At 38.0% G+C, this 14,719-nt stretch overlaps 1 protein-coding gene across 1 annotated transcript in view; it reads right to left on the bottom strand.

Annotated features, from left to right (window-relative positions):
- Positions 1 to 211: 211 nt before the first annotated feature.
- stab1 (stabilin 1) overlaps positions 212 to 14,719 on the bottom strand; it is an 88,193-nt gene continuing 73,685 nt past the window's right edge. The window contains exons 64-69 of the mRNA XM_026932816.3: positions 12,379 to 12,498; positions 8,272 to 8,421; positions 5,413 to 5,526; positions 4,880 to 5,035; positions 2,032 to 2,139; positions 212 to 1,906 (exon numbers count right to left, since the gene is read on the bottom strand). Of these exons, the coding sequence (XP_026788617.3) occupies positions 1,844 to 1,906; positions 2,032 to 2,139; positions 4,880 to 5,035; positions 5,413 to 5,526; positions 8,272 to 8,421; positions 12,379 to 12,498 (711 nt within the window). The 3' untranslated portion in view covers positions 212 to 1,843. The remainder of the gene's footprint in view (positions 1,907 to 2,031; positions 2,140 to 4,879; positions 5,036 to 5,412; positions 5,527 to 8,271; positions 8,422 to 12,378; positions 12,499 to 14,719) is intronic.

Raw genomic sequence — 14,719 nt, 5'->3', positions numbered from 1 at the left:
TATTACACCTGTGTAATATCAGGCTAAAAAGTGGTTTCAGTGAACAGATTTAAATCTGTTTAAAATATATCCTGAGTGCATTTACACTTGCATTTTTATGTGTATAATTTCTGTGTGGACATAATCTTGATAATCAGGACACCTGAAAACACTGGGTGCAATGGATATGTTGTATATGTTGTTGTCCTTCTCCTTTTTGGCTTAAGAGACATTTTGCAGACATTTGAAGATTTTATTCATAATAACTCACAAATGAGGCAGAATCTTATTCAGGGACAAAGCTGAGCAGTTAAGGGTTTAGAGCCCAACAGTGGTCCTCTGGCAGTCCTGAGAATCTAGTGACATTGCAGATCCCACCTTAACAGCTGAGCTTTCATTTTATTACAGTATTTAGACAAAGTTCAGTTATGAAGCAAACATACCACTGTAAATTACATCAGAAGTCCAAGTATGCCTGAGTTTGTTTTCATTTTTGTCCACATCTTATTTAACACGAAAAACCTCTTTCGTCAAGGCCAAAGCCGTATCCCTGATACATGCTAATGAATACACAAGCAGGCAAACTAATCTGCTAACTCTCTCAAATTACAGCTGGAGTGTGACATTTTGGATCAGCCAAGTTTTCCAGACAGCAATCTGTTAGTGTTATGAAGTAACACATGGCCAAATGGTGATCATTAACATTGCCAGTCAGAAGCAGCTGAAATTGCACCATCATCAAACCAGTGGGATTATCTCCAAAGTTAACCTGAGCAACACATTCTGGCCAATTTTGTTGGGGGGGAACATTATTATATTAAAGACTCTTTGTTCTTATAATAATAATGGGTTTGGCAGGGTTATCCCTGTGGTAACCATCTCAACTGTTTTTTTTGGATAAATTATCATTGCAGCCACTGAAAGAGTTTGTATTAAATTTGGCAGACATATGCAATATAGCAGCTTGTGTTCCTATTTATACACAGTATTACTGGAGAAAGCGTGACACCCTCCATATCAAATAGTGCGGTGAATTCAAATTTGAATGGTATATTCTAGCAAAATGAATTGCCACTAGTGATCAAAGGGATGTGATTCCAAATCCCAGGCTTGCCATAGACCTTTCCTCCAACATGGTTCTAGTACTTGATCTGGGAACCAGCAAACCTTTTTGAGAAGTGGGCCACATTCCTACTGAAAACAGCACAGAGACATCACTATGGACAATAATTACAATAAGACGAGAGATGAACTTTGCTATTCATTCTGAATAAAATTTTGCTAGCATTAATATTAGCAGTGTAGCTTTCATTCAGCTCCCAGTTGAATGGTTGTTTCTTCAATGAGCCACTGATTAATTGTTACAACACCAAACTAATCTCTTAACATGTAAATTACATTTTATGTTATTGGCAATTATGTAAATAAATAAGTTATTTTCTATGACAATGAAATGAGGACTCGCCAAGCTGTTGAGTCACTGATAATTAGAAGCAGCAGCTTTTTGGTTCTGGATTCAAACCAGTTTTACTGGCTGAGAAGTGACAATGGACAAGTTGGTGGAAAATGGCTGACTGAGATACTCTGTTGGGCCCTTGATTAAAAACCTTAACTGTCAACTACGCAGCTCTGTTCTTGGATTGTATTCTCTTCATATGTAAGTTGGTTTGGATAAAGACAACCATTAAACATAACGTAATGCTACTGTTATAAATCTGCAAGCTTTTGCTGACTGAAGCTTTAATTAATGATCAAGGCTGAAAGGGAAAAGTTAAGGCTTATGTAACAGACACAACATGCTTGTAGGAAAAGTTTGCAAAATTTTGATTGAAACACTGGTTTAAAAAAATTGAACTTCTAAGTGCTAGTCCAGGAGGTTTGATGTGTTTGCTGCTACTGAAGCAGGTGATTCACATTGTTCTCCTTCCTAAAACAAAGAGAGAAATGCATATGTGAGGGCTAACGATAATCAACTTCATGTTTCATACAAATCAGTTGTTTTATATTAAATGTAAAATAGTCCATGTTAAGCAAAGATGTCTGAGCAGATACCCCAAATGGCTCAGCGAATGCCCTGTAGCCACTGTATAAAGGGTTCGGGATGGACACGATAGCAGGATTGGCACTGGCCTTAGTGGAGGTACCGTCTTCATCATCATTCTGTCAATAGTAAGTGCACAGTAATCAGTTGAGATTCAATCAAATAAGAGTCCTACATGTAACCACCCTTTCCTAATAAATCTAATGAATAAAACAGAAAGATATTGAAGAAGTGAAGTGAAGTTCTTTAAAAAAATATCTTTTTTTTATCTTTAAAAAAAGATCTTTTAAAAAATATATTTTTAATGGTATCATTTACTGATAAACATTAAAGTTATAATATAAGCCATAGCTTTTTATATTGATTTTAGCCTTTGGATTTCTCTCATCAGATGTTGATTCCACACCTCATGAAAGGCATCTAGCATAAAGACAGAAAAACAGTATTTGATGTACAATAATGTAGTGGCTGTACCTGTGGTTTCCAAGTACAAATCTCTAATGAATGAATCTGATGAATGAGAGCCTTTTTATACCAGGACGTTTCAAATAACTTCTATCTGAGTTTAACAATATGGATTTTCACTTGTAGTCAAATGTGATTCTGGTTAGCTGGATTGAATGTAACACTAGAGAGCCACTTAAAAACTTAAGTGTTCCTTATTTCAGTTCCAGTTATTCTATTCAAAGTATACAGTACTTTATGCATTTAGACTGGTGAATTTGCATCTTGTTTTAACTTAGTGGAAGTGACAGCAGATCTTTAGAAATGTTCAATACAGCAATGAGCCTGGTTTCAGCTGTAGCAAACACTACAGTGTCTGTCTAGTGTCTTGCTGATAAATATTTTGCTTATGCAACAATTTTTAATGTCTTCCATGATTACTACATTCCATTATGACAAAGTATCGGGAGGGGTTTTGGTTGTAATATGTGACTTGAAGAGAGAGATACTGTATACACCGATCAGCCATAACATTAAAACCACTGACAGGTGAAGTGAATAACATTGATTATTTTGTTACAGTGGAACTGTAAAGGAGTGGGATATATTAGGCAGGGTGGGATATATTAGGCAGCAAGTGAACAGTCAGTTCTTGAAGTTGATATGTTGGAAGCAGGAAAAATGGGCAAGCATAAGGAACTGAGCAACTTTGACAAGGGCCAAATTGTGATGGCTAGAAGACTGGGACAGAGCATCACCAAAACGGCGGGACTTGTGGGATGTTCCCGGTATGCAGTGGTTAGTACCTACCAAAAGTGGTCCAAGGAAGGACAACCGGTTAACCAGTGACATGGTCATGGGCACCCGATGGCTCATTGATATGCATGGGAAGCGAAGGCTAGTCCGTCTAGTCTGATCCCACAGAAGAGCTACTGTAGCACAAACTGCTGAAAAATGTAATGCACAGTTTGGGGCTGTGTATCTGCAGACCAATCAGGGTGCCCATGCTGACACCTGTCCACTGCTGAAAGCGCCTACAGTGGGCATGTGAGCATTAGAACTGGACCATGGAGCAATGGAAGAAAGTGGCCTGGTCTGAGAAATCACATTTTCTTTTACATCATGTTGACAGCCAGGTGCGCATGCGTTGCTTAGCTGGGGAAGAGATGGCACCAGGATGCACTATGGGAAGAAGGCAGGCCAGCAGAAGCAGTGTGATGCTCTGGGCAATGTACTGCTGGGAAACCTTGGGTCCATTGACGCATACCACCTACCTAAACATTGTTGCATTCCAAGTACACTCCTTCGTGACAACGGTATTCCCTACTGGCAGTGGCCTCTTTCAGCAGGATAATGTGCCCTGCCACACTGCAAAAAAATTGTTCAGGAATGGTTTGAGGAACATGAGAAAGTGTTCAAGGTGTTGACTTGGCCTCCAAATTCCCCAGATCTCAATCCAGTCCAGCATCTGTGGGATGTGCTTGACAAACAAGTCCAATCCATGAAGGCCCCACCTTGCAACTTAGAGGACTTAAAGGATCTGCTGCTAACGTCTTGGTGCCAGATACCACAGCACACCTTCAGAGGTCTTGTTGAGTCCACGCCTCACCAGGTCAGAGCTGTTTTGGTGGCACAAAGGGGACCTACACAATATTAGGCAGGTGGTTTTAATGTTATGGCTGACCAGTATATATTTACACTTTTATAATATCTGGTTAACTGGCTGGATATCAGACCTCCTGAAGTGTTTTAAATGGTTTAAATGCATTCCATGTGATGTTCTATCCATATATAATCCTGATAATTAACACATGTGAAATGACCAAATGTTAACAAAAGAGGTCTCATTTATCAAAGCCTGTGTAGAACAAGTTGTAGTTCTGTGCACAAAACCATCAGTACACAGTAGAAACTGGGGTTCTGCATAAGCATGGTTAGGAGTAGTTCAATATATACATGCATAATCATGCACACGAATAACGTGATGAACTTGATCACAGTCTTTGTGTAGAAATGCGTACTCTATATGCAAGCTTTATGCACAAAAATCTTCTGAGTCAAGAATCCTTAAGGCATAGTTATTAATACAGGCATTATTATTAATAATATTCATATTATTTACAACAATACACATTATGTATCCTGAAACAGTATATCCCCTATTATTTTAAGGTATCAGTATATCCCCTATTATTTGAAAGTATCCTATTATTTTAAGGTATATATTTTTGTAGCAAAACTGTTCCTTAACTATATAAATACAGATTTGTTAAAATATTTATGAACCTTAAATATGCATGGCATAAACTCACACTGAACCAACACCATTCATCTCGTCTTCCCTGGAAACTACTTCAGACTGTTTTTATAAACATATTTGAACTCTACTTTATTCATTTATGGAAACACACTCGCCTTAAAATACTGGAAGCGAAAGGCATCATTCTTATGTCTCAGGAAATAATATGCCACACCAGCAATCACGCCTCCAATAAAAATAACGATCAAAATGGCGGTCACAGTGGGTGCACTGGACTGCAAGTGGACAGCTGAAGGAGTTGGAGGGGTCACCTGTAAATAATCAAAACATAAAAAAAAAACTCAGCTCAATTCATTTCCATTCATATAAATGTAATAAATGAAGAGAAATTCCAATAATATTTTCATTATTGTTTCCTCTATAAAATCCATGTGCTAAAATATGATTCTTTATTCCAAACTTTTTAAAACCACCAGTCTTCTATGTTAATGACAACTTAGCATTTAAAGTAAAGGTAGTTACCAATAGCCCTTAACCCTTATCCCTTAACTGCTCAGCTGTGGGCTTGAATTGGATTCTGTCTCACTTTTAAGTTGCTTAGCATGAATGTGCATAATGAATAACAGTACTGTAGAGTAGTACTGTAGTACTGTAAAGTCATTTTAAAAGAAAATAAATGAACACTCACAATGACAGGAGGCGCTTTTAGCGGTCCTTCAATGATGTGGATCAGGCCGTTAGTGGCTGGAATATCCCAGATTAATATTGTCCGTTTATTGACCAGTTTTATTGGTGGGGAATCCTGTAGGAATAAACCAGAATTAACAATAACTGTAAGGTTTTCAGTTTTTATATTTTAACTAATCTGTGCATTCTCCTTGTGTCTGCAGGGTTTTATCCAGGTTGTCCAGTTTCCTCCTACTGGAGGTGTGCATCAAGACTGGGATCCTGCAGGACCCAACAAAAATTCATGGGAGCCTAGAGGTCAGATATGAAGCTTGTGGGACAAAGAAAAGCCATGTTCATTAGCATGAGTACATACGCTCACCATCCACTTTATTAGGAACACCTGTACACCTGCTCATTTATGCAGTCCATTCAGCCAATAATGTTGCAGCAGCACAATGCATAAAATCATGCTGGAAAAAGACCAAGTGTTTTTTTTTTGTTTTCCATTTCAACAAACCTGTGCCTCAGATTCCTGTTCTTGGCTGACAGAAGTGGAACTCAATGTGGTCTTCTGCTGTTGTAGCCCATCCACCTCAAGGTCAATGTTTTGTGCATGCTGAGATGCTTTTCTGATCACCACGGTTGTAAATAGTGATTATTTGAGTTTCTATATCCTTCCTGGCACCTCAAACCAATCTGGGCATTTTCCTCTGACCTCTCTTATCAACAATGCATTTCCTCTCACAGAACTATCGCTCACTCAGTGTTTTTTGTTTTTCGCTCCATTCTTTGTAAACCACAGAGACTGTTGTGTGTGAAATTCCCATGAGATCAGCAGTATCTGAAATACTCAAACCGGCCCATTTGGTACCAACAACCATGACACAATCAAAGTCACAGAAATCACACTTTTTGTTCACTCTGATGTTTGACGTGAACTTTAACTGAAGCTCCTGACCTGTGTCTGTATGATTTTTTGCATTGTGCTGTTACCACATGATTGGCTGATTAGGTAACTGCATGAATGTCTAGGTGTACAGGTGTTCCTAATGAAGTGGACGGTGAGTGTATATGGCAGGGATGTCCAATCTTATCCAAAAAAGGGTCGGTGTGGGTGCAGGTTTTCATTCCAACAAAGCAGAAGCCACACCTGAGTCTATTGAAAGCCAAGATCAAGTAAACAGGTGGAATCAGGTGTCACTTTGCCTTGATTGTAATGTAAACCTGCACCCACACTGGCCCTTTGTGGATAAGATTGGATACCTCTGGTATATGGTGTTGGAGCAGCACTGTGTGATGCATTTACTACTTTCATTCATCATTATCATCATCATCATCATCATCATCACCCTGAGCTGCTGCAAGGAGAGTCACGGTGGGTTAAATGACTGTATCTTGATATTTTGAGAAACAGGGCCAGCTAAGCTTGTCAGAAAATATTGTGGACAGGTGTGAACAATAATAAGTTGTGGGATTGGGCAAACTGTGTGCGGGAACGGGAATAAGTTTAAACAGTTCCTCTCACAATCTCTACCTCCCAAAAACATGCCAGTAGGTGGATATGCTGGCTATGTTAAATTGCACCTAAGTATGAATGAGTGTGTGAATGTGTGTGCATGGTGCCCTTTGATGGAATCCCATCCCAATAAGGGTGTGTCCTGGCCTCTCACCCAGTGTTCCTAGAATAGGTTCAGGATCCACAATGACGCTGACCAGGACAAGTTGTTAGTAAAGATGAATAAATGAGTGAATAATACGTAACTTAAAATGATTCAGATTCTGAAAAAAAATGAGGGTAGTCATTGAATATTTGCTCATTTGGTACAAGCAATGCCTAATGCAGACATACGTTTTGGTTTTCTTCAGTAGGAGGTTAGCTAAGTTAGCTTTTTCCCATGGTAACTTCAACTTAACTGGATGTAGCACTAAAAGTAAATAAATTGTATGTTTGAAATGACCAAATTGCTTTTTGTACTTGTGATCCTGCATGTGCATTCTTACAGGATAATATTGCAAGAACATTCCTCTCAAAATTCCTTACATTCTTGGTACTGAGAAACAGCCTTTGTGCTTAACTCGTTTGCTCTGGTATTTCCTAGAGAACCTAGCCTGCCTGTTTTTGACTTTGAGTATCAGAATTGTGTATGATGACCCTGTGTGTCTGCAATCTGAGTCATGCTATGGACTCTGGATCTTGAATAAGCTTACGTCTTTCCTCCAACTGCCTCTGGCTCCTGTGAGTTACAAAGTGGCATCTTAAAAATAGCTTAAGGCCTTCTTTATTATTAAGTCATCAAAACTATGAAATACATATAAGATTATGCACTGAACAATATATTCAACCAAAACTCATATCCATCTTCAAAGTACACATATTAATAGTTTTGCACATTCTTGATTCTCCCAGCAGCCTAAGCTGTTACTCGTCTTGAAGGAATTTTTTTGTTTTGTTAAAAATTCTTACAACAGCGTCTATTCACACAACTACCAAAACCACACACATTTTGTCTTTGTGAGTTTCAGAACATACACTGGCGCTAAACACAACAGCTCCAAGCTCCAGGTTTTGTTAACGCATGTCCCAATAACAAAAGAAAAGCGAGTACAAGTGCTTTCATGTGAGTAATATACTGTGTGGTAGATTAAAAAAAACTATTGGAAAAAGTGCAACGTCCATTCTTTTAAAAATTAGTTTTGACCATGTATTCAAGGCTTTAGATAAAAATTAAGAACAAACCTTTAACCAAACATTAAAAATATACAGTCAATCATGTGTGTTCTCATTACTAATTACTGGTACGGTACATTGCAGTTTCAGAAAAACTTATACACAATTTCTTTTTACAATCAACACAAATAACATTAAATTTGCACCTACCTCAGCTTGTGTTTGGTTGTCTGTTGCTATTACGACTTTAAGGTTATAACCCAGCCGGGATGGGATTGCTGTGTTGTGCTTCAGATCTTCATAGTAGTGAAGGCTGTTGTTTGAGGATACATGATATTCTATATCCCTCAATGACAGAGTCTGAAAATATTGATAATCAGGTTATAAGTAAGTGCAAAAGTAAGAACATAACAAAATACGCATCATCAGGTTTGGGATGAAAATAATATTATGAAGTCATGGTATTATGACAGCTAAACAAAGTAGAAGTCCAGAGTAACAAAAAATATTATTTGTGTGTCTACCAGCACAAACCCAATACTGTTCACTGACACCTGCTTCCTATCAGCACTGGCAATCATGGACTGTTTAAGTAATCCAAAGCCAAGAGACTGTTTGAGTAGAGACAGGCCACTGCTTGATATGTAAATCGGGCAGCATCTGATGCTTACCATGGAGGCTGTATTATGTAAGTAGTGTCCCTTACACTGGCTACATTTACATGCACATCAAATTCTGTTTAAGGTCTATATTCGGGTTGCAGCCATATTCCGAATACGATGTTTATATGCATATAGGCATCAGAATATTCCTGTATACATGCTTGTTGTAAGCATGCCTGAGATTAGAATATCGCAAAATTCCCATTAATATCGGAATATTGATGTGCATGTGAACGTAGCCACAGACAATTACCTTGTTTTAATTACTTTTGTGAAAACACCTGGTCTATCAGATTCTTATACTGATGCACGTTCAGATATAGAGTGCTTTGCTCTGTTACTTATGAGATAAGGTGTATGAGAAGCGATCTGAAAAAATGTGTTTTATAGTGTTATTGGATACAAAGATCACACATTAAGTATGCCAGTTTGTCAAATTTTAACAGCCCTTTTAAATCTGTTTTTGAAATTGAGCTGCAAAAATTAGACAGCAACAATTAGTCAACATAGATTTTTATATTCAGTCCAGTGTTTACTTAACCAACAACAGAAACATGGTATAATGTAAGAGTGCACAGGCCTCTATTCAAACGCTGCTTATTTTGTACTACATTAGCACTGTGCACAACTGTTTTCAGGCCCAACACTGTTAAGTTTGAAGGAACACAAGAAACAAACCGACTGATTCCACTTGCAACATATAGGCTTCTTGCTTAAATAACAAGAAGTTCAGGGTAGCCTACTGCAAACTAAATGTGGAAAAAGGTTTAATGTGGTTTCATGCCAAGTTTGTGTGAACACAAATTCCGGGTCAGTAGAAAAATCAAGAGTGAGCTGTAGGCTCTTCTTTCCATGCACACCTGCAACACCATGAAACTATCACTTGATGAGCAAGTGATGAGTTAAAACATATACCTAACAATAACAATATCTATTTCACTAAAAAAAGTAAATGCATGGTACAGCATACACGAATAGAAAGCTCCTGCTTGGTGAGTGAAATATACCAGTTGACGTTATAGCTGCAAATTACATTTCATGGAAGGGGCTTGATGTTTTTCTGATGTAGTAGTACAAGTTGTACAATAATTTCAAATTATAATGAGACTGGTTATGTTTAGTCCGTTTAATTTTGGCTTGTTGCGATTAATGATGAGGATGTCTATGTGAATTAGTACCGTTCAGGTAAAGAGAGAAAAATCCATTTGAATCCATAAATTTCAAGTTTCATTAGTTTTGGTGAATGGCCTGTTCTAGAGTCACTGTTGTGAAATAGACATCACAGTATGTTCAAAGTTTTTATAACCAAACCCTGATGGATACTTTTCCAGAACTTTATCCTGGACATTTTTTCTGTTCCTTGGGCTTCATATTACTGATGTTTAGGTATGCTCTTTAACAAACTCTGGGCTCTTCCAGGAACAGGTGTGTTTATATTGAGGTCACTTGACACTTGCACACAGGTGGACTCAGTTCAGGTGGACTAATTAAGTGACTTCTGATGGCAACTTGTTGCACTAAAACTAATTTAGGGGGTTCACATATAGGGGTGTATATTTATGCACAATTTTATGCAAAGAAAAAAATTTTCACATAAAAAAATACACTTCAATATTATGAGCTATTTTGTGTAAATTCATGACATAATTCCAAATAAGTCCTTTTCAGTTCCAGGTTGCAACATTACAAAATGTAAAAACTCAATATGCAAGGCATTGTATCATTAATATATAACTATGTCCATGTTAAACCTTCTTAATATTCAGAGGTAGGTAGTGCAATTCATCAGCTGTAATTAATTATAAACTGACATAAAATCCTATTTTAAACTTAGGTTTTTTGGGCATATGGCATGTTTATTTAATCAACTGATTCAGTTCCTGGTTTTGTTGGAGAAATCAGGGCTGTAAGAAAATTACGGCAATTTCAATCAACAGATAATTAGACATTGATAAAGTTATTATTTAAGCTGTCTACCACAGTATATTAGAGTTGAAATAATGAATATGAATCCAGAACTGCATGGGCTTTCTAAGATGTTTTTGGCAAACTGTAATCTGGCTTCATTTTTGAGGCTTTGTTTTTGAGGTTTTGATAAAACTGTGGTAGTGAGCTAAAATAACAATTACTTTGTCAATGTCCAAATATTTCCAAATAATAATGAACTGTATATACTGTATCCTACAGTATATAGCCAAAAGTATGTCGACACCTAACCATCATAATTATATGTGCTTGCTGAACATCTCATTCCAGAGTTTGTCCCCCCCTTTGCTGCTATAAGAGCATACACTCTTCTGGAAAGGGTTTATGCTATATTTTGGAATGTGGCTGTGGAGATTTGCCCATTCAGCCACGAGCATTAACGAGGACAGGTATTGATGTCAGATGAGAAGACCTGGCATGCAACGCATTCCAATTCATCCCAAAGGTATTAAGTGGGTTTGTGGTCAGGACTCTGTGCAGCCCACTTGAGTTCATCCAGACTAACCTTGTTATGGACCTCACTTTGTGCACAGGGGCACTGTCATCCTGGAACAGGTTTTGGCCCCTTAATTCCACGAGTGTGTCAGTATGATTTAGGTATATGAGTGAAGGGAAATCTTAATGCTACAGCATACATAGACATTACATGCAATTGTGTGCTTTCAACTTTGTGTCCACATACTTTTGGCCATATAGTGTATTTAGTAAACAAAAATAAATACTTCAGTTTACAAATTGTCCCATGTAGTTTCTTGTTTTCAAAAGACTGAATGCATTCATTTTCCATGTTTTTTATGCTTTTCCATGTTGTGATCTGATCTGGTGTAATAAGGTGTTACACTACTAAAAGCCACTGGATGTAAAATTTTGGAATTTTGCCCTTTTTGGTAGAAAAAAAATGCAAGCTTCTTGTGGAAGAAGAGTTTGTAAAGTCTGTTGTGCTTTACTGGTCTTCTCTGCACAGATTACTCTCACAGCTGCAAGCACACACCTTCATAGAGAATACTAAGCTGTGTCTCAAACCACACAAAATGTGCGTGAAGTCGTATACCTAAATCATACTGACACAAATGATGTACTGACAAACTATTTAGTATGGCAGTAATCAGTTTGCGATGCAGCTCTAAGGATATAATTAAATGCTGCCATTTCCTCAGTATTACAGAAGCATTAGAATAAAATAACTTCATTGTGCACATCAGTGTGATTGTCTTAGTTACTGAGTACCAGATGAAAGCAAAACCTATGGGTTGCTTTGCTGAAATCTTAGTGTGCTGCTGTGTTGACTCACATTTTTACCAAAAAAAAAAATGTACTGTAGCTTTAAAGTGTATTTCCAATAAAAATGGTCTTACTCTTACTCAAATAGTTAACTGATTAGAGACTTTTATGACTACTTGTTTCCTTACAGAACTTTATGCAAGCTTTGAGTAAGGCATTTGGCTACACTACTTACCTCTGCATATGGGATATTGTTACAATCCTACACCAGACATAAAAAAGAATGCTTGCTGAAATTATTGGGATAAAAAAAAGTTTTCGCAATTTATGACCCTCCCGCCATCACGGATAAGATACTTCACCTTCAGGTGTTAGCACAAACCATAAAATTGTTACCACATTTTTGCACAGCAAATAATTTCAGTTTGTTTGCTGGAAGACTGCTGACCTCATTTGCAGAAAATCCTGCGTTATGTGGCACAAAAAGTGTTATGTTGGATGAACTGGTCGACAGAAAATCCAAGAGCTTTTTCCCCTCCTCAGCAGCCTCTGCAAACTTCACTAACATCTGACAGGGAATAAGATGGAACATTAATTTAAAAAATGAACTTGTAAGGTGGAGAAAACCATCTAAAATCATGTCACTGTACAGTGGATATAAAAAGTCTACATGTCAGATCTTTTCCACCTTTAATGTGGAAATTCAAGTGAAAAACAATTAGAAATGTTTTAGGGGAAAAAAGAAAAAAATAAGTGTGCACACCCCTTAAACTATTACTTGTTAAAGCACTTTTGCTTGTAATACCACATTCAGACCTTTTGGGTAAGTATCTACCAACTTAGCACAACTTGATTTGAAAATTTTATTCCACTATTTCATGCAAAAAAAAACTCCAGATCTATCAAATTGCAAGGGGAATTCCTATGCACAGCCCTCTTCAAATTATTCCACAGGTTTTTGATAGGATTTAGATCTCTCTGTTGCATGCCCCATTATAAAAGGATGTGTAAACATGTGCAACCAGGTTAACAACTGGTTAGAACACATTAAGTGGGAAAAAAAATCAGACATGATTTATCATGGTTTCATTTTTTACATCACAAAAACCTGCAGTTTTAACAGTGGTGTGTAGACTTTTTATATCCACTGTACTTGCAAAAGATATATATATATATATATATATATATATATATATATATATATATATATATGTGTATATATATATATATATATATATATATATATACGGTTAGGTCCAGAAGTATTTGGACTTTGACAGAGTTTTTGTTATTTTGCCTTTATACACCACCACAATGGATTTGAAATAAAACAATCAAGATGTGATCGAAGTGTAGACTTTCAGCTTTACTTTTAAGGGGTTCCACAAAAATATGGCATTTACCATTTAGGAATTAAAGACATTTTAAGCAAAGTACCTCCATTTTCAGGGGCTCAAAGGTATTTGGACAATTGACTGACAAGAAGTTAACTGACCAGGTGAGATCCATTCCCCTGTTACTTCAAGACAAATGAAGCAGATAAAAGGTCTGGAGTTGATATCAGGTATTGAGTTGGCAGTTGGCAGCTGTTCGACTGGAGCTACCAATATGTGGTCCAAGAAGATCTCAATGCAAGTGAAGGAGGCCATCATTAGGCTGAAAAAACAACATAAATCTATAAGAGAGCAAAAACCTTAGGTGTTTCCAAATCAACAGTTGGGTAAATTCTTAAAAAGAAAGAAAGCACTGGTGAGCTCAACAACATCAAAAGGCCTGGAAGACCACGGAAGACAACTAAAGTGGTGGATCAGAATCCTTTCCTTGGTGAAGAAAAACCCCTTCACAACATCAACAGATGTAAAGAATACTCTGGAGAAGGTAGGTGTATCATTGTCAAAATCTGCAATCAAGAGATGCCTTCATGAATGTAAATACAGAGGGTTTACAACAAGGTGCAAATCACTGGTAACATTCAAGAACAGGAAAGCCAGATTAGATTTTGCCAGAAAACATCTAAAAAAGCCTCCCATGTTCTGGAATAAGATTCTTTGGACTGATGAAACGTACTCGGTTAATTACATAACCTCGGTTCCCTGAGATACGGGAACAAGTACTGCGTCGCTAGACGCTATGGGGAAAAACTCCTTTTTTCCCCAATGACTGAAGCCTTTACAATCACGCCGTGAAACTGCACGGCCATTGGTTCGTGCAGTGCAATAAAGCGAACCAATGGCTCGGCAGCAGAACTGCACGCGCCTATGGCAGAGAGGCCCGGCAGAATGGGCGGAGCCATCTGGCTATATAAGCGGGCATAGTGCCATAGGATCTCAGATCAATTCGACTGAAGCGACGACCTTGAGTTGTGCAACGTCCTGGCACGGCCTGCAACACAGTACTCGTTCCCGTATCTTACGTAAGTAAGATGTAAGAAGTAAGTATGTTTCCTTTCGATATTACACTCGTACTGCGTCGCTAGACGCTATGGGGAACCAATACAATCACGCCGTGCCAAGAATGTGGAATGACTGGCATGAACCGGCCTTGAGCGATTAAGGCTCAGAGCGACCAACATAAGCAGGGTGCACCCCGCGAGAGACGTGAGGGCTGAGCTCACCGAGGTCAACCCAGCCTAGGATAACCGTTTTGAAATAATACTGTGCCGTTTCAGCACTCCCAAAAGGGCCAAAAACACACAAGGAATCCACCTGTCATAACCGGCGTGTGTCTCTCAGGCAGATAGGATCCGAGCCTGCAAGCCTGGAAGAGGTAGAGATAACCTGGAGAGATAA

This window comes from Pangasianodon hypophthalmus, chromosome 20, assembly GCF_027358585.1.
Source record: "Pangasianodon hypophthalmus isolate fPanHyp1 chromosome 20, fPanHyp1.pri, whole genome shotgun sequence".
Lineage (NCBI taxonomy): Eukaryota > Metazoa > Chordata > Actinopteri > Siluriformes > Pangasiidae > Pangasianodon > Pangasianodon hypophthalmus.
The sequence above is the reverse complement of the archived record's forward strand: the minus strand, read 5'-3'. Positions and strand labels throughout refer to the sequence as shown.